General features: G+C 40.1%; 1 protein-coding gene across 4 annotated transcripts in view; it reads right to left on the minus strand.

Moving 5' to 3' along the window:
* The window catches only part of Ncoa7 (nuclear receptor coactivator 7), a 155,013-nt gene that overhangs the window by 108,193 nt on the left and 22,635 nt on the right, over positions 1 to 24,185 (minus strand). For all 4 annotated transcript variants that reach the window (XM_045158354.1, XM_045158356.1, XM_045158355.1 and 1 more), the window contains exon 2: positions 20,165 to 20,278. In XM_045158354.1, the coding sequence (XP_045014289.1) occupies positions 20,165 to 20,214 (50 nt within the window). In that variant the 5' untranslated portion in view covers positions 20,215 to 20,278. The remainder of the gene's footprint in view (positions 1 to 20,164; positions 20,279 to 24,185) is intronic.

Raw genomic sequence — 24,185 nt, forward strand, 5'->3', positions numbered from 1 at the left:
GTTTCAAAACACACTGGCTGTTTTGCAGATCCAGGAAGCTGCCAAGATTTTTGTCGTTTGTGAACCCTTCATCCAACCTGTGGCCCATGGGCTACATGTGATGTAGTACAGAATGTGGTCCAACACAAAAGTATATACTTCCTTAAAACATTATTTCTTATAAATTGTTTTATAACTTGATTGTTCTACTGTCATCCATTTTCCTTTTTCTACCTTCTAAATATAGATTCCCTGATGAGTGCCTACTCATACCTAGATTGTTGAAAAAAAAAATCAATGATATTAAATGACACATATTGACCTGGGTAGTGATATCACATGACATTTAAGTGTCATTTTTCTCCAGAGGTCTTCCTTGATTATCACTTGATTATCAAAGTGGCCACTGCCCTTGTGAATGATTCTTTTTGTAACATCTTGTTATTTTTTCCTTCATAACAACTATTGAAATGTCAATAGTTTATGTATTTAGGTTTTTCTTTCTCCTTCCCCCTCCTCTTCTCTTCTTTTTTTCTCGCTCTTTCTTTTTGCTTTTGTTTTTTTTTTTTTCAGTACAGTTTCACTCTAACATACATTGACCTGGAACACACTCTGTAGCTCAAGCAGGCCTTGAACTCATGGTGATTCTCTTACTTCAGTCTACCCAGCGCTGGGATTAAAGGTGTGCCACCACACCTGGCTACACTTGTGTTTTTCCTAGTTTACTGTCTCTATGCAAAGTACTTTATTTGTTTGGCTTGCCACTTTCCCCTCTGGGCATAACAGGTGCAGGTACATATGGTCTCTGAGATGCAAGTAGTACATACCTTCTACCCCATAACACAGACAACAACATATTTCAAATCCAAAAACAGTCACTGTGTAGCTAATAAACTCACATAGTGTTTGCATCAAGAACTGAGAAGAGTCTTAAGTAACTAGTGATATGAGAAAATATAAAAACCAAAATGGTCATTTATGTAAAACTAGAGTTTTCCTGTGTATTAAAAAAAAGTGAAACTGGCTGTAGCAGTACATGCCTTTGAGCTCAGCACTCTAGAATTTAAGGACCACCGTGAGTTCAAGGCCAGCACGAGCTACAGAGTAAATTCAAGGTCAGCCTGGGCTACAGTGAAAGATTACCTCAAAAGAGAAAACTGGGTCAGGGGAGATGGATCAGCAGTTACAGGCACTTGCTTGCAAAGCCCGACAGTCCAGGTTTGATTCCCCAGTACCCATGTAAATCCAGATGCACAAAGTAGCATATGCATCTGGAGTTCATTTGCAGTGACAGAGGCCCCCCCAGCACACCCATTCCTCTCTTTCATTCCCTCCCTCCCCCTCTCTCTCTGCTGGCAAATAAATACAATGTTTTTAAATGAAGAAAGTAAGAATTACACATATTAGGCTCATAATTTTGTAATTTTACATTTTCAATGTTCTGTTAAGATAGTACAATTTCTTAAAAATTTCAATGAAAATAATATAAATATGTATGTATTTACATATGATTTTTATATTTTAATATACATTCTTATAAAATAATTTCATTTGCAAATATGTATATATGCATTTGTAACCCATTTTATACCTCAAATATTCTTACTTTGGTGATATGCTGGGAGTCACGGTTAAAGATTTTAAGTTCTCTCAATGTCTACTTAAAACTTGCTTTAGCACATTAAAAGGAAAAATCCTTCATGAAGGGAGGGAGTGAGAGAGGGAAGAAGGAAGGAAGGAAGGGAAGAAGGAAAGAGGGGAAGGAAGAAAGAAAGGAAGGAGGGAGGAAGAGAGGAAGGGAAGAGAAAAAAGGAAAGTAAGGAAGGGGGAGAGAAAGAAATGGAAGCCATTGAGAGAAGATTACTTGTCCCCAGTGACCTCACCAGCATCTGTTTCAATTACCTTCTGGAAATGAAATAACCAAATTAATGTTTAGCTTTCTGCTGTGCTAACAAAATTAACCTGAAATATCAAAATTCATCTGTTTTCTGTCATATGTTATGCAACTTCTAAAACAAACTCCTTCCTTCTAGCTCTCAAGTGTAAAGTTGCATTCTGCAATTGTCATACTCACATAGATACACTCAAGCACAGAGAAAAATTAAGGGATTGACCGACTTAAATCACCCAAGCCCATTACTGGACTTAAATCACTTCCTCTACTTTAAAGGAGATCAATTTTAGTTCTATCCTGCTTTATACAAAAGCTGTATTCTTGAAACTATACATGCAATCTATTTTTTAAAAGCCAAATATAGAAATATAGTTAGAATTTTTTAATTTACAAAAGAATATTTAAAACATGAATAACTGGCCTGTAATTTAACTGTTCCACAGGTTCAAGTGGTTACATTTTGGTTATTTTACTGTCAAATGTTCCATACATACACTAATGAAAGCCATGGTTCTTCCATATTTAAATTGCCTTGTGGTCATCATTCTCCATGCTGTTAACAGCAGCCCTCGAGACACATTTCTCATCTCCCTACCTCAAAGCCATCTTCAACTCTTCTGCAAATGAAATTAGCTGTATGGTTCATTTTATTTAAAAAAAGGGGGGGCCTTTTCCTCACCCTCCAACACCTCCTGGGTCAACAACAGCCATTAGACACCATATTGCTTCAGAAAAGGCTTCAGAGCTTTCTCTACTCAACCATTCACCTTCCCTTCTTCCTCAAGACACAGAAAGACGCATGTTATAGGTTCTTGACACATCCTCACTCTTGCTTGGTGTTATGTCTGCAGACAATATGGACTAATCTGAATCATGCTAGGTCTACTTAACCCTGGCTCACTATCCACTTCACTCCTATCTTGGTTTATGTATGAGAAGCAAACGTTACAACCAGTAGACAATGTTGCAGCATGTTCTCTAGGAGCCAACCACTCAAATAAGTGCCAAAGCTGGAGATAATCATATGGAGCAAATTATATCGGACTCAGTAAGACAAATACCATGTTTTTTCTTTGCTGTGGGTCCCAGTCTTTACAGGTATATAACAGGCAAGTGGAAGTGAAACTGTATTTGAACTGATAAACAAAGGAGAGTAACTGTGTAAGCACCAGTCAGTCACTAAGTGTCCATGCTGGGCGGACGTCGGCAGGAAGAACTTCTGAATCTAGGACATGGTAAGTAACAGGGGACTTCTTTCCAGCCCACAAAGCTATCAGGTTAGGAGATGGCTGACCTCTGTTGCTAGGGACAGCATGTAGGCACTTTGGTCTCCCTGGAAGAAAAGCAATTCTCCAGCGTCTAAGAAAATCTTTACACTGAGAGATAAAAAATCCTATACTAGTCTAGAATGTGAAAACATTTAACCATTTCATTTTCTAATCAGTGGCTCCCACTTATACTTGTACTGGGAATTCCTAAGGTTCTATAAAATTCAACTCAACCTAGCTTCATGGAGACTTCAGCATGGTGATTGAAAGTGTGGCTGGGATGTCAGGCACAGCAGGGTTGGGACTTGGTTCTGTCACTGCTTAGCTACATGGGCTGGCCACACAGCATGTATAAGGTGTATCATTGTTAGTAATTAGATGATAGCAGGAACTACTTCCTGGGGTAATTATGATATTACATGAGAATGCAAAGACATTCTCTGCTACATAAAATATATTCAAGAAATATCATTCACAGTCACTGACTGATGACTGAAAGGTATGGCACATGGGGCTAGTTTCCCTAGAAAACTAAAAAAAGGGGGGAAGGGGAAGAACAGTAAATAATAATAGAAACAAGAGGCAGAGAACCGGCAGTGTTGCTGGACATATGCCAGGACAGACTGTGACAAGAGCCCCCAAGGGAAAGCATAAGGATGCCCGCCAGCACCTTCCTGTCCAGTGGCAGGGGAGGGGCAGAGGAAAATGAAGCTGGAAACGTCACCACTCAAGACGGGTTTTCCACAATGATGTGCACGAGACTGTCCATGAGGACAGCGTGGGGAGGGCAGTGCTTTGTACATAAAAGGTCAGGATCCCGGGAACGTGTTAGGTATGTACAGAGAAAGAAAGAGATAAAGACAAAAGGGAAGGAACAAGCCAGATTATACCAAACCCCATGCTAAGACAAAGAAGTTGGGACACAAACTGTGACATGGCTGAGCAGGGCCAAGGAATGCTAGTCAGCCAAGATGTGTAGGAGGATATGCAATTAGAGCCTGACTCATGAGAATGGTGGAGGGACAATTGTTACTAGAATTGTTGAAAGTGTGCTGGGGCACACCTAGAGTTCTAGCACTTGGGAAGCTAAGGGAGGAGGGCTGCAAGTTTGAAGACAATCTGGGCAACAGAACAAGCCACTGTCTCAAGCAAGCAAACAAACAAACAAAAAACTAAAATGAAGCAAAGTAAAAACACACAAAAAATGCCGGGCATGGTAGTGCACTCCTTTAATCCTAGCACTTTAATCCCAGGAGGAGGAGGTAGGGCACCCTGAGACTACATAGTAAATTCCAGGTCAGACAGGGCCACCGTAAGAACCTACCTTGAAAAACCAAATACTACTACTACTACTAATTTTTTGCTAAAATCATCAATAGTAAATTCCAGGTAGGAGTTATGAAGCCCAGAGCTGCAGTCCAGAATGTTTTCTGGTCTATAGCTCAGTTGAAAACCCACTGTATCAGCAACAGCAAAAAGTGCCAAATGCGTGTATGTCTCAGTAGGTTTGTGCTGCTTGTGGGGAAAAAAAAAAAAAAAAAAAACTCCTTGGGTTGTGTGGCTAAAACAGTTACTTCTCAGCTCCAATGTCTAGATGTTGACCAACTTGGTTTCTTCAGAGGCCTTCTCCCTGGTTGACAAATGGACACTTATCGGCTGTGTCTCTCACCATAGAGTGAGTGGGATCATCTCTGTTTCTCTCAAGATGTGAATCCTATCCTGAGGGCCTAATTACTTCCCAATAGCCTGTCTCATAGTTCTATCATATTGGAGACTTAGAGTTTCAAAATTTGAATTCTGAGGGGAGCAGCACACATCCTTAGTACATAGTAACAAGAAAAAAAGTAATCGTAATCTCAAAGCAGTTGTGGTAGCCTGTGACTTTAATCCCAGCACCTGGGAGGCTGAGATGGGAGAATTGCTATGAGTTTCATGCCAGCCTGGGCTACAGAGTGACTTCCAGGTCAGTCTGAGCTAGAGTCAGATCCTGCCTCAATAAAAAAGAATAGTAATCACATGCCCACAGTGTCACATGTAGGCGTATAACCCCAGCCCTGAAGAGGCTAAGGCAGTTTGACAATAGCAAACTCTACCACACTGGAACTGAGAGGGAAGTCAGATCCACAAAGCACTGGAAATCCTATGGGAGCTGCTGGGGGACAACACTGTGAATAAGCAGGGAACCCAAGTCAGAATCCCATGATTAGGCAACACACAAACTCCAGAGAGAAGCCACCACTGTTCTCCGATAAGAGGAGTGAGCCCAGCAACAAAGTCTCTCAAATAACCATGCTTATCCCCCTTTAAGCCAAGTTGCTTTCACGCTTGGTTAAGAATCTGTTTTATTTTACACGTGGCAGAGAAAACTAAGCAGATCCAAGATCCATTAATATGAGGAAAAAAAGACAGGTGACTGCCTACCACAAGATATACCACCTCTACCACATCTGTCCGGGCCAGGAACTGCAGAGGAAGAGGCAACACCAGTGTGCTTCTCTCACTGCTAGCCTGATGCTCCACTCCAGAGAGATGATGACTCATCAAAGCAGAATTACAGAGGAAACAGAGAGATCAACACTCAATTGGACTGTTAACACACCCACCAAGTCTCAGGGGACATTACAGAAGATGGGGAGAATAGGCTGTAAGAGCCACAAGGTGGGAAGAAATATCCCCAGGCATAATTCTCTCCACCCCTAGAGACTGACAAAGGTCTTCATAACCCCACAGTGAATACAAAGAACTCTACTGAGAAGGGCCCTCACTGGAATGGGGGTGGGGGAGAGGGGATGTAAGAATATAACCTTTTTAAAAATTGGGCTGGAGAGATGACTCAAGAGGTAAGGCACTTACTTACCTGCAAAGCCTAAAGACCTAGGTTTGATTCCCTAGTATCCATATAAGCCAAATGTATAAGATGGCACATGCATCTGGAGTTCGTTTGCAGGGGCTGGAGGCCCTGGCATGCCCAGTCTCTATCAGCCTTTGTAGCAAACAATAAATACTTTTAATAAAATAAAATAACATAGTTCAAGGCCACTCTGGGCTACATCATGAGTTAGAGGCCAACCTGGGCTATAGTAAGATCTTGTCTCACAACACTAGATCAAAAAGCACCACCAATAACAAAAGAACGGCTGGGTCATATGTGACAGTTTACATGTTTTTCTTTCCTGGCAACATGCATCCTTTGATCTTTCACTGAAGTCTGTAACTAATCCACCTTTCAAAGATAAAATCCCTGAAATTTACACATAATGTGTGTCTATCCATTTATTCTCCTTTTCTCATCTAGTCTTATATTCTTATTTTGTATTAAAATTCTTTAGTATTTCTCCTTTCTTTTATTCAGTGCTAGTGATCAAACCCAGGGTTTCTAGCATATGCTCTGCTACTGAACTACACTCCTATGCCTCTTTATTTTTCTTATAAGACAGTGTCTTGCTATGTTGCATAGGCGGGGCCTGAAATTACAATCCTCCTGCTTCAGCCTCCCATGTAGCGGAGACTAGTGGTGTCTGTCATGAAACAAGCTCATTGTTTATTTTTTAAACTATTCTTCTATGGACTGTGTATTTTAGCTTATGCAGTCCTCTCATCAATATTTAAAGGAGCTCCTATTATAATGCCCATTTTAGAGAAAAGCTACAACTAAAACCCACAATCAGTAAGTATTTGTCTAGAGAGAGACCAATAGAGACACCAAAAAAAAAAACAAAAACCTGTCCAAGCCGCATGACAATAGCTGTCCTTTGTGGATTTTGTTAAATTACCTTGTTACCTTATTGCTTTCTTCCAAAATTTAGGGCATCCACATTCATCTGGGATTTCATGTTAAACAGAAACAAACTTATTATTAGTGCTTGAAATTAGTTTAATAGGAAAACAGGGAAGTGTACTGCAGGAAAACACATTTATAGAATATTGTTTTGCAAGGCTACCATTGAACCAATGGTTAATGCATATCAGATGAATATTTTTTAAAGACACTCAATTCTCAATGATGAAAATTAACCTTGTTTCCAGTACACTATCTACCAACACTATATATTGATCCTACAAAACAATGAATCATTTTGTGATCATAGTATACAATGAAAATAATTTGATGGGCAGAGAGATGGCTTAGCAGTTAAGGCACTTGCCTGCAAAGCCCAAGGACCCATGCTCAACTCTCCAGATCCCACATGAGCCAGACACAGGTGATGCAAACACGCAAAGTTGTACATGAGCTCAAGGTGGCACATGCATCTGGAGTTCAGTGGCAGTGGCTAGAGGCCCTGGAAGGCCAATTCTCTCTCATTCACTCTTGCTCATTAAAAAAAAAAAAAAAAGCCAGTCTGTTGGTTTTTCCTCAAAAAAATACTAATTTGAAATTGTGATTTAGTATGTACATAAAATTATAAATATTTAAAACAAAATGTTCATTAACCATCATTAATTTTAGCAATATGTAAAACAATCTTACATTTTCTACTTCAGTTAGCTTAACCAATCTAGGCCATTCTGTACAATCCCATTATCCAATTTAAAAAAAATGGGAAAATAAAGCCAGGTATGGTGGTGCATGCCTGGAATCTCAGCACTCTGGAAGCAGAGGTAGGAGAATCACCATGAGTTTGCAGCCACCCTGATACAACATAGTGAATTCTAGGTCAGCCTAAGCTGGAGTGAGACCCTACTATGAGAAACCAAAAAAAAAAAAAAAAAAAAAAAAAAAAAAAAAAACAGGAAAATAATCTGAATTTACAGTTCTCTATAGTGGGTATATAAATGACCAACAAATACATTTAAAATATTTAATTATTATCCTACATTATTAATCATCAGGGGAATGCAAACAAAACAAATAAAAAGCAATGAGATATCATAACAGGCCAGTATGATTATGTACTATCAAAGTCACAAAGCATATCAAATGCTTGTGAGGAAGTGGTGCAAGGAAGACTCTCCCACACTGTTGGTGGGAATAAAAGTTAGTACAGCCACTATGGAATCCAGTCGATCAAGGTACTAACTATACCCTTATAATCCCAGTATTTGGAAAGTTGGGGCAGGAGGATTGTGAGTTCAAGACCAGCTTGGTCTATATAAGTTCATAGCCAGCCTGAGCAAAATATGAAGACCTTGTCTCAACAATATTAATAATATGGATAAAACTACCATATAGTTCAGTTCTCATACAACTGGGTATATATCCAAAGGAATATACCAGATACCTATTACACATGATACTTACAGCACTATTCATAATAAACAAAATATAAAATCAATGTGTCCATTAGTGGATAAAGACAATGTGATATATACATGTATGAATAATTCATATGTATGGGAATAATAGCCAGCCATAGAAAAAAATCCTGTCATTTGCAACAATAAAGGTCAATATAGAAAATATTATGTTACCTGAAAAAAGTTAGACACAGACAAGCATTACATGTTCTCTCTTATATGAAAATGCTAGAAAATTAATCACATAGAAGTAGAGAGTAAAATCATGATTACTGGAAGCTGGGAAGGGTTTCCTTCTACTTATCACATTATGATGGTAAAAGCACATCCTCATCAACTTCTCACATAAGGTAAAAACTATATGCAAGATAAGCCGAGACAATGTGAAATGAAGAAGCAACTGGAAGCATGGCTAATGGCACAGTTGGACAGAAGGAATAACTTCCCTTGTTCTGTAGCCCAGTGGAGTTCTGACAACAAGAAACTGTTTGAAAGTAGCTGGTAAGAGAGGACTTTGAATGGTCTCAACATAAAGAAATGTTGGATGAGGGCTGGAGAGATGGCTTAGTGGTTAAGCACTTGCCTGTGAAGCCTAAGAATCCCGGTTCGAGGCTCGGTTCCCCAGGTCCCACGTTAGCCAGATGCACAAGGGGGCGCACGCGTCTGGAGTTCGTTTGCAGAGGCTGGAAGCCCTGGCGCGCCCATTCTCTCTCCCTCCCTCTATCTGTCTTTCTCTCTGTGTCTGTCGCTCTCAAATAAATAAATAAAAAATGAGCAAAAAAATTAAAAAAAAAAAAAAAGAAATGTTGGATGTGATGGATGTCAGTTATCATTACACATTATGTATCCATGTACTGAAATATCACTGTATCCCATAAGTATATATAATTATGTCCCAATTAAAGTTTTTTTAATGCTGGTTCCATCCACTAAGTTGACTTCATTTTTCCCTTGTGGGTTATAATCTACAGTTTAAAAGGCAGTACTGTACTTGGAATTAGATCAAGTAACTCAGCCCGCTCCTCAAAGTGAAGCAAAAAGCCTGAATCTGCTAATGCTGCTAATGGCTAAGTGTTCATAAGCTCTTTTTCTAATCACTAGAAAATAAGTTAATGATTTCCTAGAAGCATTAGTTGATCAAACCTGACCATAAGATGTTTTCCCCAGTAATGAACAGCAGCAATATGTAAATATTCCCTTAAGAGCTGGATGGTCTGAGCTCAATCAAGAGAATAGGAAACAAGCTTTAAATAACATTGCAGCTCACACAGGGTTTAATTGGAAATTAGTAATCTTGTCATATAAGGCATTAGCAACTTTTTCATAGGAAATGTTTATATATTCTTAGTCTTTTTTTAATTAATAAAATTGCTGAGTACTAAAAATTCTTGGTAATAAAAGTTAAGACTCACTGACTATTTATATCCTATGTTAAAGATGTTGTAATACTCTGTCTTGCATTTGGTCACCAAATATTTAACTCTTGTTATAAGCCAGTCACCATTTAACAGGCTCATGGAAGGAGCATTGAACCATTACAAAGTCCTGTCCTACCAGGTGGCCTGGTAAGAAGAGACTGACTGCAAACTATAAACAAATCAAAGTGATGCAGATTGTGCAAGGACCCTCAGGCAGGGTTTGGGTAACTACAGCACCACACTCAACAGGCACATCAGCTGGATCTTTCAAATTTGCTTCTAATGAAGAGGACTAAAACATCCTCCTCCAGACCCCAGGGCAGCACTCCCTACTTACCACATTATGAGACTAACCTCATGCTCTAATCTATGGGTCAGATTATGAAAAGATGACTACTAAAGGCAATACAAGGAAGAAAAACAACCTGTGGTATGGCCTATCTGAGGAAGGTTCAGAACTCAGGATTCTCCATTTGAAAGGTAACTGATTGGAGGCAAAATATTCAATCTCCCAAACAATAGATTCTTCATTTGCATTTATATCTACTCATAAAAATCATTGAGCAGGTAAAGGGAATGTTTGTGAAAGCACTTTGTAAAATTCTTATAAAGGCTCAGATTTACAATCATCTTCCTGAAAATCAGTAGACACAGTGAAAGTGACAGAACTAAAAGAACAAATATTAAGAAAGTCTAAAGTTAACATTGACCAAGTACTTAAAACTTCCATTTGCCTTTCACTTATCAGTGCACCATAAACCAGCAGTGAAGTGATATAAAATCTGGGCCCAGCAACTGGTAGTTAGGTTCTCCTTGAAATTCAGACATACTAAGGACAGTCAAGTCTCTAATGGCCCTGGGCAAAAGGGACAAAACAATCTATAGATAGTTAACTAATGACAGGGCAAAGGTACATATGACACCCTGTGCCCACGTGGTACATTCATTCTTGGCATAGGTATACCACCACACAGATGGCTCTTTCTAGGATCCAAAGACTGTCTCTATGGGGCAAGAGTGGTAAAGCATGCCTCTCTGTCCTCACCAGGTGCTGCAATAGACCACCTGCCCAGGTGGTATCTTGGTGCCTTCTACTGAAGCTCAGGCTCTGCATTTAACCAAGAGGGCAAATTAGAGTCTTTCTATTCCATTTCTGCACTCATTTATTTTTTTTCTTCTTTTTTTTTTTGTTTTTCAAGGTAGGGTCTCACCCTAGTCCAGTCTGACCTGGAATTAACTATGTAGTCTCAGGGTGGCCTCAAACTCACGGTGATCCTACCTCTGCCTCCTGAGTGCTGGAATTAAAGGCGTGAGCCACCATGTGCCTGGCTTGCACTCATTTTTATAAGGAGAAACTCCTTATTACAGACAAAATGTATTCTTAGAAAAGCCTATCACTTAAGACAAAATCGTAACCCATACAGATGTAGTATACACCTGCTATGTTCCTGCTGCATTGATCATAAAAGAGGATAGGAGAAACATAGCTCCTTTTAGGCAGTTTCAGTTAGAGATTGAGGCCCAAAGAGAACCAGGAGATGCATCCCACATGCCACCTCACTCTGGCACAAGAACCAAACTTCTGTCAGAAATGGAACTCATGTCTGGTTAAGACTGATCTACAGCCCCCCACCTGCCCACAGTCTACAGTACTACCTAGACAGGCTGGCCCAGGTGGGTCTCCCCTCCAAATCTACAAACCAATCAGATCTTCCCTTTGCATACAATGGCGCTCATTGTCTTCCTGTCTTGCCTTTTTACCTCTTTGTGGAGTTTTTGCTGGATTCCCTCTCATCTTTGCTCAGATACACGTGAGTAGGGAGAGAGCACAACACTGTTTCTTGGTCTGGGGAAACTCTTCTACTTGCCTCTGCATTATAGTTTGGGGTAACTTCTCACTTTGATAACAAGCATGATTTTCCTCTGGTCTCTGAATCTACCATATGTGTATTTCCCTTACACTCTAGATCTACCATGTTGGTGCTCTCACTTACTCCAAGACCACTACCTGTGTAATTTCTTTAAACTCAGGGTAACCCGTCTTTATTACTCATTACTCCTCTGCATTTTTCGGTCTCTGCTTTGATACTTTCTCTCTGCCACCATCTGCTCCTTTAACTTTTTTCCATAGGGAAAGCAGATGGCGGATGCCATGGGTGTTCTTTCGAAATCTCCCTCTGTTAGCTCCTTAATTCTATCCTGCATGTGCTTGTGGCTCCACTCCAGTCTTTCTTTGAAAGCCTGACTCTCTTTTCTTTTCTTTTTTTGTTTTTTGAGGTTTAAGACACAGCTATGGAGAAATAGTTCCTCCAAATCTTTATTATATCTAAGTTATAAAATAATTACACTAATGCTTTTAGCCTGCTATGTATTAACATTTAAAAACCACGACAGCTAATATGTGTAGAAACACCTGCTGTCTGAGAATGATGTTTGAATGTTAACATGAATATTAAGACCATATTAAGACCATTTTATTTTAGACCATATTAAGATCCTAACAGCTATTTAATATATATGATGTCTTGATTAACTAGAATCTGAAAATAAGTGTATCTTTTCCAAGTAGTCTTTTGGGAAAGTACATGAAAAGAGCAGTTATAAGTCATTCTCCTAAATTGTGATTATTTTAAAACCCCCTCATCTGGAGTTAAACAGCACTCAACCCAAAAGTCCAGTAACAATGACTTCTTCTATCTCCTACTTTGCATGTCCATTTGCAACCTTCCCTGAAAACTTTCCACTTAGTCTTTCAAAAATTATGAAAGTTGAAAGCCTGATTCTCTTAAGTGAGCCTTCCACATGCCTACAGCTTTACTCCTAGTTTCTTTTTAAAAGCCTCCATTTCACTGGATGTAGTGGTGCATGCCTTTAATCCCAGCACTTGGGAGGCAGAGGTAGGAGGATCACCGTGAGTTCAAGGCCACCCTGAGACTACATAGTGAATTTCAGGTCATCCTGGGCTAAAGTGAAACCCTACCTCGAAAAACAAAAACAAAAACAAAAACAAACAAAAAAAAGCCTCTATTTCTGTAAAGTCCACATGCTTGCAGCTTTACTCTAATTTCTATTTAAAAGCCTCCGTTTCTCTTAAATCCCAGTCTACCTTAAATAAACCCACAATTTGTGATTTCCCCTAAATAAACTTAATAATTCATAATTTATCCCTTTTGAGTCTTTCTTTATTAATCCTCTATTAAAGGTATGGCAGGGGCTGGAGAGATGGCTTAGTGGTTAAGCGCTTGCCTGTGAAGACTAAGGATCCTGGTTTGACGCTCAGTTCCCCAGTACCCATGTAAGCCAGATGCACAAGGTAGTTGGTGCATGCACCTGGAGTTCATTCACAGTAGCTGTAGGCCCTGGTGCACCCATTCTCTCCCTCTCTCTCTCTCTCTCTCTCTCTCGCTCTCTCTGTCACTCTCAAATAAATAAATACAGGTAGAACAGAACTGAAAACTTGGGGTTCATAAATTCTAAGGAACTACTCCTGAACCCCCAATTCCTGCATCAATTGGTTAATACTGTGATAGTAACAATATTATAGATTAACAGAGTTGATAACAGGTATCATGGGATGTCTTCAAGTTATGAACCAATTGCTCTGAAAAGGTCAAATGTTAACAAACTGGATCTTTGGAGCCTAGGATGCATTTCTCCAAATTAATTTACACTGGAGTATGTTAGTTCTAAGTTGCTAGGACTACTCATAGGAGTCTAATAATAATAATAATAATAATAATAATAAAATAAAAATAGTAATAAGGAGCACATCAGGTAGCTTGTACTAACCTCCACAACGGAGCTTCCTAAACTTTTTCTACACATGATCCCCTTTCACCTGAGAAATTGTTATGTTACATTAGGTATACCAAGCAAATAGACATTCAAATCAAACACTGATAATAAATAATAAAAATAATCATTGATACCTGTGCCTTATGGGCTTAGGGGCCAACTGATAAATAAATGAGGATCTTAGAAATTGCAAAGCCCTTTGAAGTCAAATTACATAGAATTTCACTTTATGGGGTTGGTTTCATAGATGGCTTACTGGCTAAAGGTGGTTACTCTACAGGGTTGCTGACATGAGTTTGTATCCCCAGCTCCTTTGTAAAGCCAGATACAAAGTGGCGCATGTGTTTGTAATCCCAATGACCTGTCTCAATGGGAAAATGAGTCAGAGCCAGGAGAATCTTGAAACTTGAAGGCAGCACATCTGGCCTTCCCAGCAGCAAACAAGAGAGACCCCGTCACAAGCAAGGTCTGAGGAGAGGACCAGTACGTCAAGGTTGTCCCCTAACTTCTACATGTGTGCAGTGGCATGCAGGCACTCACCCACACACAGACACAGACATACGAACTGAGAAAAACTAAGTTTACTTTATGATAGTTTGGTGCCTAATTGTGCTCATTACAAGAAGAATCTTTGGGAACTGGGTGATTCCAGTTTGGATGACTGCAAGTGTTCCTTTCCCCTGATCTCAACAATAGAAGCAGCCTCGTGGATAGGACTGAGCTTCTCAGGTGAGAATTGAGAAGATAAAAGAGCAGGTGGCCATGGTCTAAGATCAGGAATGAACTGTCTGAGCACTCACTGCACCAGGCACTCCCATGTCTACACAGCCACCTTGCTTTCATTGTGTCTAAAGGAGAACATTACAGTTGAGCATGTATTCTTAAGAAAATCCATGCCCCAGTATCAGTCACTGGGTCCTCCTCCCTGAAGAGGTAAATGAAGGACCAGCTTGTCCAGCTCTGGCCCTCCTAGCTGTGGCCCCTGTTCCAGCTGGGATGCTTCCTTCTGCAAGCCCATCTTGGCAGTGGGATGCTACTAGTCACGTGTGATAAGTAAAGAAGTACAGGGTAAAGAAAATTTGGAAGATTTATCCAAGGTTATATACTGGAATGATTTTCCAGCATTAGTATTCTTCTGGTGAGTGGGAAGTTCAAGGTTGAAATGGCCAAGAGATAGGAATGGGGAGTTATCAGAGGAGTGAGGATAAGAGCCCAAGTGTGCTCTGTCCTCTGCATCCTGTATCAGTGAAGCAGTGACAGAAGTCTGGGGTGTGGGAAAGGGAGGAGAGTGGGTGGGAGGGGCAGTTCTGCTGTTGGCGATAAATAAGGGAGAGACAAGGTAAGGCTAGAGAAGTGAGACAAAAGAAACAGCACAGTTGGCTGGAGACTCTTTATCAGTGGGTGACTACCCACAAGCCTCCCAGCCGTTATCAGGGTAAAGAATAAACCCATAAAACACTACTTGGATTCCCACCCATTAACCCTTGATCCTGAAAATTTACATTTTCAAAGAAACTTCAAAGATTCATGTAAGGCTTGAGTTGTAGCTCAGTGTGAGGACCTGGGATCAATGCCCAGCACCAATGCACACTTACATACATGCATGCATGGAGGTATGTACATAATCATTACAGAAGCCAATCATGCCATATGAGTGTGGGAGGAGGGGACCCAGCCTTACAGTAATAGAGAAATACCTTCTTTCTAAGGACAGTGGACAGAACAAGAGGAGCCATAGCAAAAGGCCCTCCCTCCAGAGGGCAATATGCTCTTCAGACTACATGTAGCACAAATAGGATCACTTGCTTCAATAATTTAAGTTTTCACTTGGTGAAATGGGTTTTGAAACAGGGTCACACTACATAGTTCTGACTGGGCTGGAACTCACTACGTAGACCAGGCTGGCCTCAGACTTATAAGGGATCCTTCTGCCTTAGCCTCCTGTGGTTACAGGCATGTGATACTACGTGCTACCTTGTATTTTGTTTTCACTTCTTAAAGATCAAAGGATTAAGCTAGAGGTAGGAGGACCACCACGAGTTTGAGGCCACCCTGAGGCTACATAGTGAATTCCAGGTCAGCCTGAGCTAGAGTGAGACCCTACCTCAAAAAACCAAAAAACAAAACAAAACAAAAAACCTAAAAGGATTAATAAGCCCATGTATAATATACTAATACACGAGCAATCCTAATCTACTTTACCATTCAGAATCATAGAGACATATTTCAAATTTCTAATTCCATTCCAGTTATTCAAGTAGGTTTTCTTTTTCTTCTGTACAGCAGCATTTCACTGTGTAGCTAAAGCTAACCTGGCATTCTCTATGCAGCCCAGTCTGATGTCAAACTTGCAATCCTCCTGCCTCAGTCTACCTTAGCCTCTGGGCTTCTGGCATTACAGGCATGAAGGACTATGTTTATTTGAAGCAAGGTCTTTTAAACTTAGCGTTTCTGTAATTAAGAGAGATGTCAACAAAGGAGGTTTGGTAAAAGACTGTTTACCAAACATAGCCACATCAAGAAAACACATGGACTAGAAACAAGGGGAGGGTCCTTCAGATCGGAAACCAGCTTGGAGTTGGCAGAAATAGCACAGCAGTACAAGGTAAGCCTTCCTGCATTTAGCACCCGGAGAGATTTGTGTAAGTGCTGCAATTTAGTTTAGAGAAAACTGTGAAAGCTGATTGCACCAATCTGGCCTTACCCTTGGCCTGACTTTGCATTCCTCTCCCGAGATCTTGCTTGGACTGCCCTCAAGCACACTGCTCCAGAAAAATCTGTAGAAGCTGGTTCTTCAATAAGCCCATTAGGCAATTCCTTTTAATGATCATGCAAGTTTCACCAGAAGGCATTTGAAAAGATTTGTACTGGAGGCAGTTCCTGTCTTATTGTTTTGGCTTTCTTGTGTGTGAATGTATTTCACATGTAGTATGTATTTGCTTTTAATAATTTCACCACTTTTGGCTTCCCTTTTGTAGCTAAACTACAAGGCTCTCTCACTCTCTGTACTTCCTAGTTGACTGACTAAATTTTTGACTGATTTTTGACCTTCTCCTACTGCCACTATGCTCCCAAGATCATACTTCATTTGTCATTATTAGAATTTTTGCCTAAGTAAGCATGACAAATCAGTTTACGTTTCTGAGCTGAAAAGCAATGAGCTCTGTAGTCTGGGTTTGTGTTATAATTGAGGGGGCTCCTATGACTCTATATTTAACAATAAGTTAATATGGCTTCATAGCATTGAAATTTTGAAGCTAATTTAGAGTCAAACTGAGAAAGCACTATAGCATTTAAGAAATACTATGTTGGCTGGGCATGGTGGCACACGCCTTTAATCCCAGCACTTGGGAGGCAGAGGTAGGTGGATCCTCTTGAGTTCGAGACCATCCTGAGATGATATAATGAGTTCCAGGTCAGCCTGGACTAGGGTGAAACCCTACCTCGAAAAACCAAAAAAAAAAAAAAAAGAAAAAGAAAGAAAAAGAAAAATACTGTGTTGGACAACTACAGATAAAAAGAGAGAAAGGTTAACAACTCTGGCTTAAATTCACATCTTATACAAAAATTAACTCAGAATGGATCCCAGACTTCAATATGAAACACAACACTATAAAAACTTTTGAGAATAAAGCAGGGGAATAAATCTTGAGAATCTACAGATAGGTACAGAAATGTCATGCTTGACACCAAAAGCAAAATTCATAAAAAGAGAAACTGATGAATTTAACCATACTCAAATTTAAGTTTTGCTTTGTATAAGACCCTGGTAATCATAAGAAAAAAACAAGCCACAAACTAGGACAAAATATTTGTAAACTATATACTTAACAAAAAAATAAATAAAATAAAATAAAATCCATGGAAAGCCGTAACTTCTTTGGCCATTAAGGAAATATAAATTAAAATTACAATGAGCTATCATTGCACTTATCAGAATGGTGAAAAATACTGACACCACCAAATGCCGGCAACAATGCACAGCCTATATGGCTGAGGGGACTGTCGGATGGCATGCCATCCTGGAAGAGACCATGGCAGTTTCTTATAAAACCAAGAATACACTTATTATTTGATTCAGCAATTGACTCAAGTCTCCTAGAGAAATGAAAACTTATGTCCCAACAAAAGCTTGTGCTCCTTCACTAGAAACAACCCAGCTGTTCTTGAACAAGAGTATGACCAAGAAGCTAAAAGGTCCATCCATGGAAGACAGCTGAGCAGCACATGAACAAGCTATTGACATGTGCAATGCCTTGGATGGGTCACAAAGAAATATAGAGTGGGAAAAACCCAACTGCCAAAGGTTCTATACTACATGATCCTACCTTTGTACTTACTACACTTGAAAGGGCAAGGTGGAGATTACCAACACACTACTGGTTGTGTGTGAGGGGTGGCAGGGAGGTGAGAATGGCTACAAAAACAAAACAGTAGCAAGTGAGATCCTGTTTTGGAAGTGTTCTGTGTCCCACTATGATGGTGACCACACAAATATATACACAAGATAAAAATTTCATAGAACTAAACATATACACATATATACTGTGTACCTGGAAATGTGAGCAGAGGTGGTGGCCTGTGATATAACACCACAGTCATGCCAAGTGCCAGGGTGGTGGTAACAGACACTGAGGTTACTCAAAATGTACCAAAGCTGAAATCCAGAACCTGCTAAAAGCACAGCACTAAAGCAGCATTAAAACACACCCACCATGGCTCAGGGAATTTTGTGGAGGAGGGGACAGAAAGTCTGTAAGAGCCAAAAAGTAGAAGGGAATGTCCTGAGGCACTACCCCCCACCTATAATGACTGAGTGCTGCTCTCACATCTCATAACCCATGACCGCAGGGGGAATACCAGCAATCCCACTGAGGAGAGCCTTCAGTGGAATGGGAGCAGAGAGGAGGGAAATGGTGGTACTAATGTATGGCTTCTACTTAATAAAAACAAATAAGTAAATAAAATAAAAACTATAGTTGCCAGGCGTGGTGGCGCACACCTTTAATCCCAACACTTGGGAGGCAGAGGCTAGAAGGATAGCTGTGAGTTCAAAGCCACCCTGAGAGTACATAGTGAATTCCAGGTCGGCCTGGGTTAGAGTGAGATCCTACCTTGAAGAGAAAAAAAAAAAACAAAAAAAAACTATAGTCATATAATATGTTACTTCAAGGGGATGAAAATAAGGACACAGCTTCTCTCTAGTATTATTTACCACTACCTATAAGTCTACAATGATATCAAAATAAATATCCTATCTTTCTAATGCCTCATCCATTATATGTCTGATTTCTTCTTTCCCCAATCTTGTTACTCTCTGAAGAGAAACATTTTGCTATAAGTAGTTTACCTCTTGCTTCCAAAACACCTTAGTCATGATTTATTATTTCTAACTGGGCATGCCTTTTTAAAATGGCCCTATATTTGAAAACTGACTTGTGCTGCATGAAATGGATAAAACATTTTCTCCATCTGAATTTCCACAGTAGTAAAATGTAGACAAAGAAACCTATATCATGGGTTTGTTTTGGAGATAGTCAAAAATAGTACAGCACTTGTACACAGTAAGTAAGTCATTGAGCTGTTTCCATCTTTTCCCATTCAAAACCTAAAATGCAGCTTCATTTCTGGCTAAATACATTGACAGAAACATTTGGTTTTAGTTCAGAGGATAATATTTAGAAAACAGAAAACACATTTCAACAAGTGTAGATTGTGGGCTGGTGAGGCTAAATCCGGTTCCTAAGAATTCCAATTTTGGAGACCATAATGATTATTTAAAGCCCATGTTACCTGAGTCTGACACCATGTCAGTGGTTTTATTATGATGAGAATGACTGCCATAATAGATGTGTCTATCTGTAACCAGTAACCATTACCAGATAACTTCTGTTCAGATGTGCATGTGACAAGACACAAAAACATCATTTCACTCATTCCACCTATGCACCAAATACCCTGCTTTTTAGTAATGTTCTCTATAAGGGGATAAGCTTTAAATGTGCCATAAAATTTTAATTAGAGCTCAACCAACCACGTTAGATTTGCAGGAGCTAAGCACCTATTACTTAAAACTCAAGGTAAGGGCACTGGAGAGATGGTTCAGTGGTTAAGGCACTTGCCTGCAAAGCCTAATGACCCAGACTCAATTCCCCAGTATCCACATAAAGCCAGATGTACAGGGTGCAAGTATCTGGAATTCATTTGTAATGGCTAGAAGCCCTGATGTGTGCTTGTTCTCTCTCTCATTCTCTCTCTACCTCTCTCTATCCTTGCAAATAAATAAACTATTAAAAAACACTCAAGGTAACATGGCTTTCAGAGCAATCTACATACATGCCAATGCGGCAGTCACATTCTCTGAGTAGCTCTAGACTAAAAGAACTGACAAGATAAACAGAAATGTTACTCCTCTAAGATTCATTCTTAAAGAATAAGAAAGTATATGCAATTTCTACTGGCTACTTCCTCTGTTATGAACAATTACACAATAATAAAGTGCCAACAACTTGAGGACAGTCTCCTCACATACATTTTTTAAAGCACTGATATAATTTTGCAAAGTGAAGGCTTACCGAGCAAAATAACTTTGTTTCCGTTCCTTCTTCTCTTCCTTGGTATCCATAATACACAAGGAGAAGTGCAAAATATGTGGAGAAGTCCTTCTTTTGAATCAGTGAGTCATAGCCCTGTAAGAAAAAAAATAATAAGACAGCCATAAATTAAGAAGTATATAATAGCCAACATACAAAACAGAACAGAACAGAGCAGAACAGAACAGAGCTACATGGCCCCAAACAAATGAAGGATAAACTTTAACCAGGAAACACAGTCACATGAGTCAGATACAAAATGCAAATGTGCACAGACTGAGGAACAAACCACAAGTACAACCAGAATGGAGATGCTCAGCCACAAAGCAGACTGCATGGAAAACCAAGCAGCAATGCTTCCTTCATAATGAGCAACCATTCCAAATGTGCCAAAATGAACACTTGCACTGAGTAGAAGACTGAAGGCCAACTTTGTACTTATTTTTTAAATATTGTACTAAAAAACACTCTATCCCAGTAATTAATTAAAACTACATTTCATAAGTCAGCATTTTAAATGGCTCACTTAGGTGGTTTACAAGAATGTTCTTCCTTTAAAAATAAAAATAACTTCAGTGTTTTGTTTTATTTTTGGTAACATGCCAGCAAAATCATCCCACTTGGGCAAATGTGGAAATGAAGGTACAAAGGCTCAGGAAACTGTTCTGAAAGTTACACTTTCTGTGCATGTTCCTGCTCCTACCCATCTCTGACACCCTCACCTGTGCTTACCAGCAGTGCGTAACTCTATAATAAAAGTCTGCCTCCAGATCAACCTTCCTTAAATACCACTCTCTTCATGCTAGTCTTCTGCTCCAAAATTTCCAATGTCTACTTAATGGCTGCCTCACCAAGCTAGATTTTTCTACTGACCATTAACAGTCCCAAAATCTGACCTTTCACCTTGAAACAAAATTAAGTCCACCATCAAATGTTAATTTAAAGAAAGCAAAGTAAATCTATCAGTCAAAATTATTTATGCATTCATTACAATTTAGTAAGCAATTTAATCTCCAATACAATAGTACATGAAAGGTACTGTAATACATACCCAATAAATGAGATATAATATTTGCTCTATTGGAATTTACTCCTATGATGGAGACACAACACTCACTGCAAGATAATGAGGTATGTACTGGTATGCAGGGGGCACAGGTGCCACTGGAGCTCACAAGATGAACAATGACTTAGCCATTCGCTGATGTACATAGTTTAAAATTTCATGTTGCACGTGATAAGTTTGCAATTTTTTTTGGGGGGGGGTTCAAGGTAGGGTCTCACAATAGCTCAGGCTGACCTGGAACTCACTATGGAGTCTCAGGGTGGCCTCAAACTCACAGAGATCCTCCTACCTCTGCCTCCCAAGTGTTGGGATTAAAGGTGTGTGCCACCACACCTGGCTAAATTTGCAATTTTTGTCCATTAAAAACCTAACCATTTGAGGTAGGCAGGTGGTGCATGCCTTTAATCCCAGCACTCAGGACGCAGAGGTAGGAGAGTTCTGTGAGTTCAAGACCACCCTGAGACTACACAGTGAATTCCAGGCCAGCCTGGACCAGAGTGAGACCCTACCTCAAAAAAACCAAAAAACTCTAACCCTTTGAGAAAGAACACTTAGCCTTATGCAGGGTCCAGCTTTGCCTCACACTCTATAAAGTTTTAGCATGGATATGAGCATCCCACACAGGCACAGGGCAACAAAAAGAAGACAGACCAGCTCCCTGCTGCTCCAGGGTAAAGAGTGAAGCACAGTGATGTGAGACTGAAGATGAAGACTGGGAAGAGTCAGGGTGATGGAAGACCTACCCCCCTTGGTGAGGAGCTGTGCTGCCCACCTTTCACTGCACTTTGTTAGCCATCACAAGTGGGCACAGCAAACCCAGCACTACACTTGAAGGAACCATGACAAAACTGACCACAGCCTGCTCACGAGACTGTTCACTGAGTTCTCATCCTGATGTGCATGAAAGGAAGCCACCAGAGCAATGTCCGTGAGGGAAAGTGACAGAATTATGTTACAGAGAATGCACTTGAACTAGACCGAAAAGAAAAACATTACAATGTAACTAGTTAACACAGGGAGGCTTAGTAGGATGTAGTGGTGCTCACCTTTAACCAGGACTCTGGGGACGGAGGAGCATTGTGAGTTTGAGGCCAGCCTGGGGCAACAGAGTGAGTTCCAGGTCAGCCTGCAATAGAGTGAGGCCTTGTGTCAAAAAAAAAGAACAAAAACAAAAAGAGAGAGCGAGAAGGAGAGATGGACAGAGAGACAGAGAAGAGTTGAGGAGGAAGGGGGGAAGAAAAGGAAGGGGAGGCTCAAAGCTAGGCAGTAGAGGTTGGCAGAGAAAGAGAGGAATGAATTCAAGAAACACGTAAGAGGCAAATTAACTGAAATGTGGCAGCCTGTTCAATACAGACAACATAGCAAAAGGAAGAATGAAGAAGGTCTCCCATGCTTCTATATCAGGGACTAGCTGGGCTAAAACAACAAAGACACCATTCAACATACATGAAGAGGGTGGACTGTGTGCAGAATGGGGCACTAGAAAGAGATGAGAGACCAACTTTGGGCATGTTGACTTTCAAGGGCCTGTGGCTAGTCAGCTGGAAACATCCACCAGACATCTGGTTAATTTGGTTATGTAGAAAGCACATGAGGGTAATGAATACTAGAAAAAGAGAATCAGAAATTATCAACATATGGTTTTCATTAGGAAAAAAAGTAAAGAAAAGGGGGGAAAATCATGATGATGATGAGATCACACTGGAAGCTTGACAACTATGCACAAGACCTTGTATGGAAACAATGGAAAATACCGTCCAACTGGACTATTACTGACCCTCAAGGAGTTTAACATACAGTGGGAAAAACAGATATGGGTGCATAACTGACAAGACAGGGTAGCAACTATGAGCTGGACAGTGAGTAATAGGAAAGATCTAGATCACACACGGTTCCATTTTGACTGAAGCAATAAAATAAACTATTTAGTGTGGTTAGGACTGCAAAAAGTAAAGGAAGATAAGGAATTCAAGAGGGACAGAATACCTAAGCAAAAGGATATAAATGAAAAAGCAAGACATATTCTGCAAGAAAACATGACCGCTAGACAGGACAGGGAATGGATCATGATGCTGGCCTACTATGATGGTTCATATTGACGGTTGGTCCCCTTGCCAGGAGGCAGAATCACCTGTGAGAGGTTACCTAGATTAGGTCAGCTTTCAGGCATGCTTCTGAGGTGTGATCTTGATTAAGACAACTGATGTGGGAAGGCCCACTTTAAAAGTGGGTGATATCATCCCATGAGCTGGCATCCCAGACTGTATAAAAAGGAGGAAGCTAGTTGAACATGAGCACCCATCACTCTGTTTCCTCACAGTGGGTTAAAGGTAATTAGCTACCTCAAATTCCTACTACCACACCTTCTCTGTCATGATGAACTGTAACCTGGAACTGTAAGCTGAAATAAACTCTTCCTCCCTTGAACTTATGTTTGTCTGGTATTTTGTCCCAGCAATAAGAAAGTCACTAGTATATCCACCATGTCATTTATTTCAATAGATCATCTACAAGTTGTCTCTTTCAATCCACAGATCCACATTCACTCAGAAGTCTTTACTGCCATTAAGCTGAGGCTAAGATTCCAGTTGATTCCCCTAATTCGACAGCACCAGCTATAATAGAACAGGGACACTCCAGTGTTTCTCAATAACCTCTGGAGCCAAAAGTAATTGGAAAGGAACTAGAAGAGGTAGTGTGAGATCCACAATACCCAGTGTCAGGAACAATTCCACAAGGTAAGACAAAGGTAGCTGGTGATCAGGATAGGAGGTCATTGAAGGTATCTACCAGAACTAGATCCAAAGAATACTGGAATAAGTCATGCCACAGTGAAATGAAGTAGTTAATATGCATACAAAAATTGGAGTGATGAAAGAAAGAAAAAGAACAATGGGGGCTGCAGATATGATTTAGTGGTTAGAGGCACTTGCTTGT

The sequence above is a fragment of the Jaculus jaculus genome, chromosome 9 (genome assembly GCF_020740685.1).
Source record: "Jaculus jaculus isolate mJacJac1 chromosome 9, mJacJac1.mat.Y.cur, whole genome shotgun sequence".
In the NCBI taxonomy this organism is placed as follows: Eukaryota; Metazoa; Chordata; class Mammalia; order Rodentia; family Dipodidae; genus Jaculus; species Jaculus jaculus.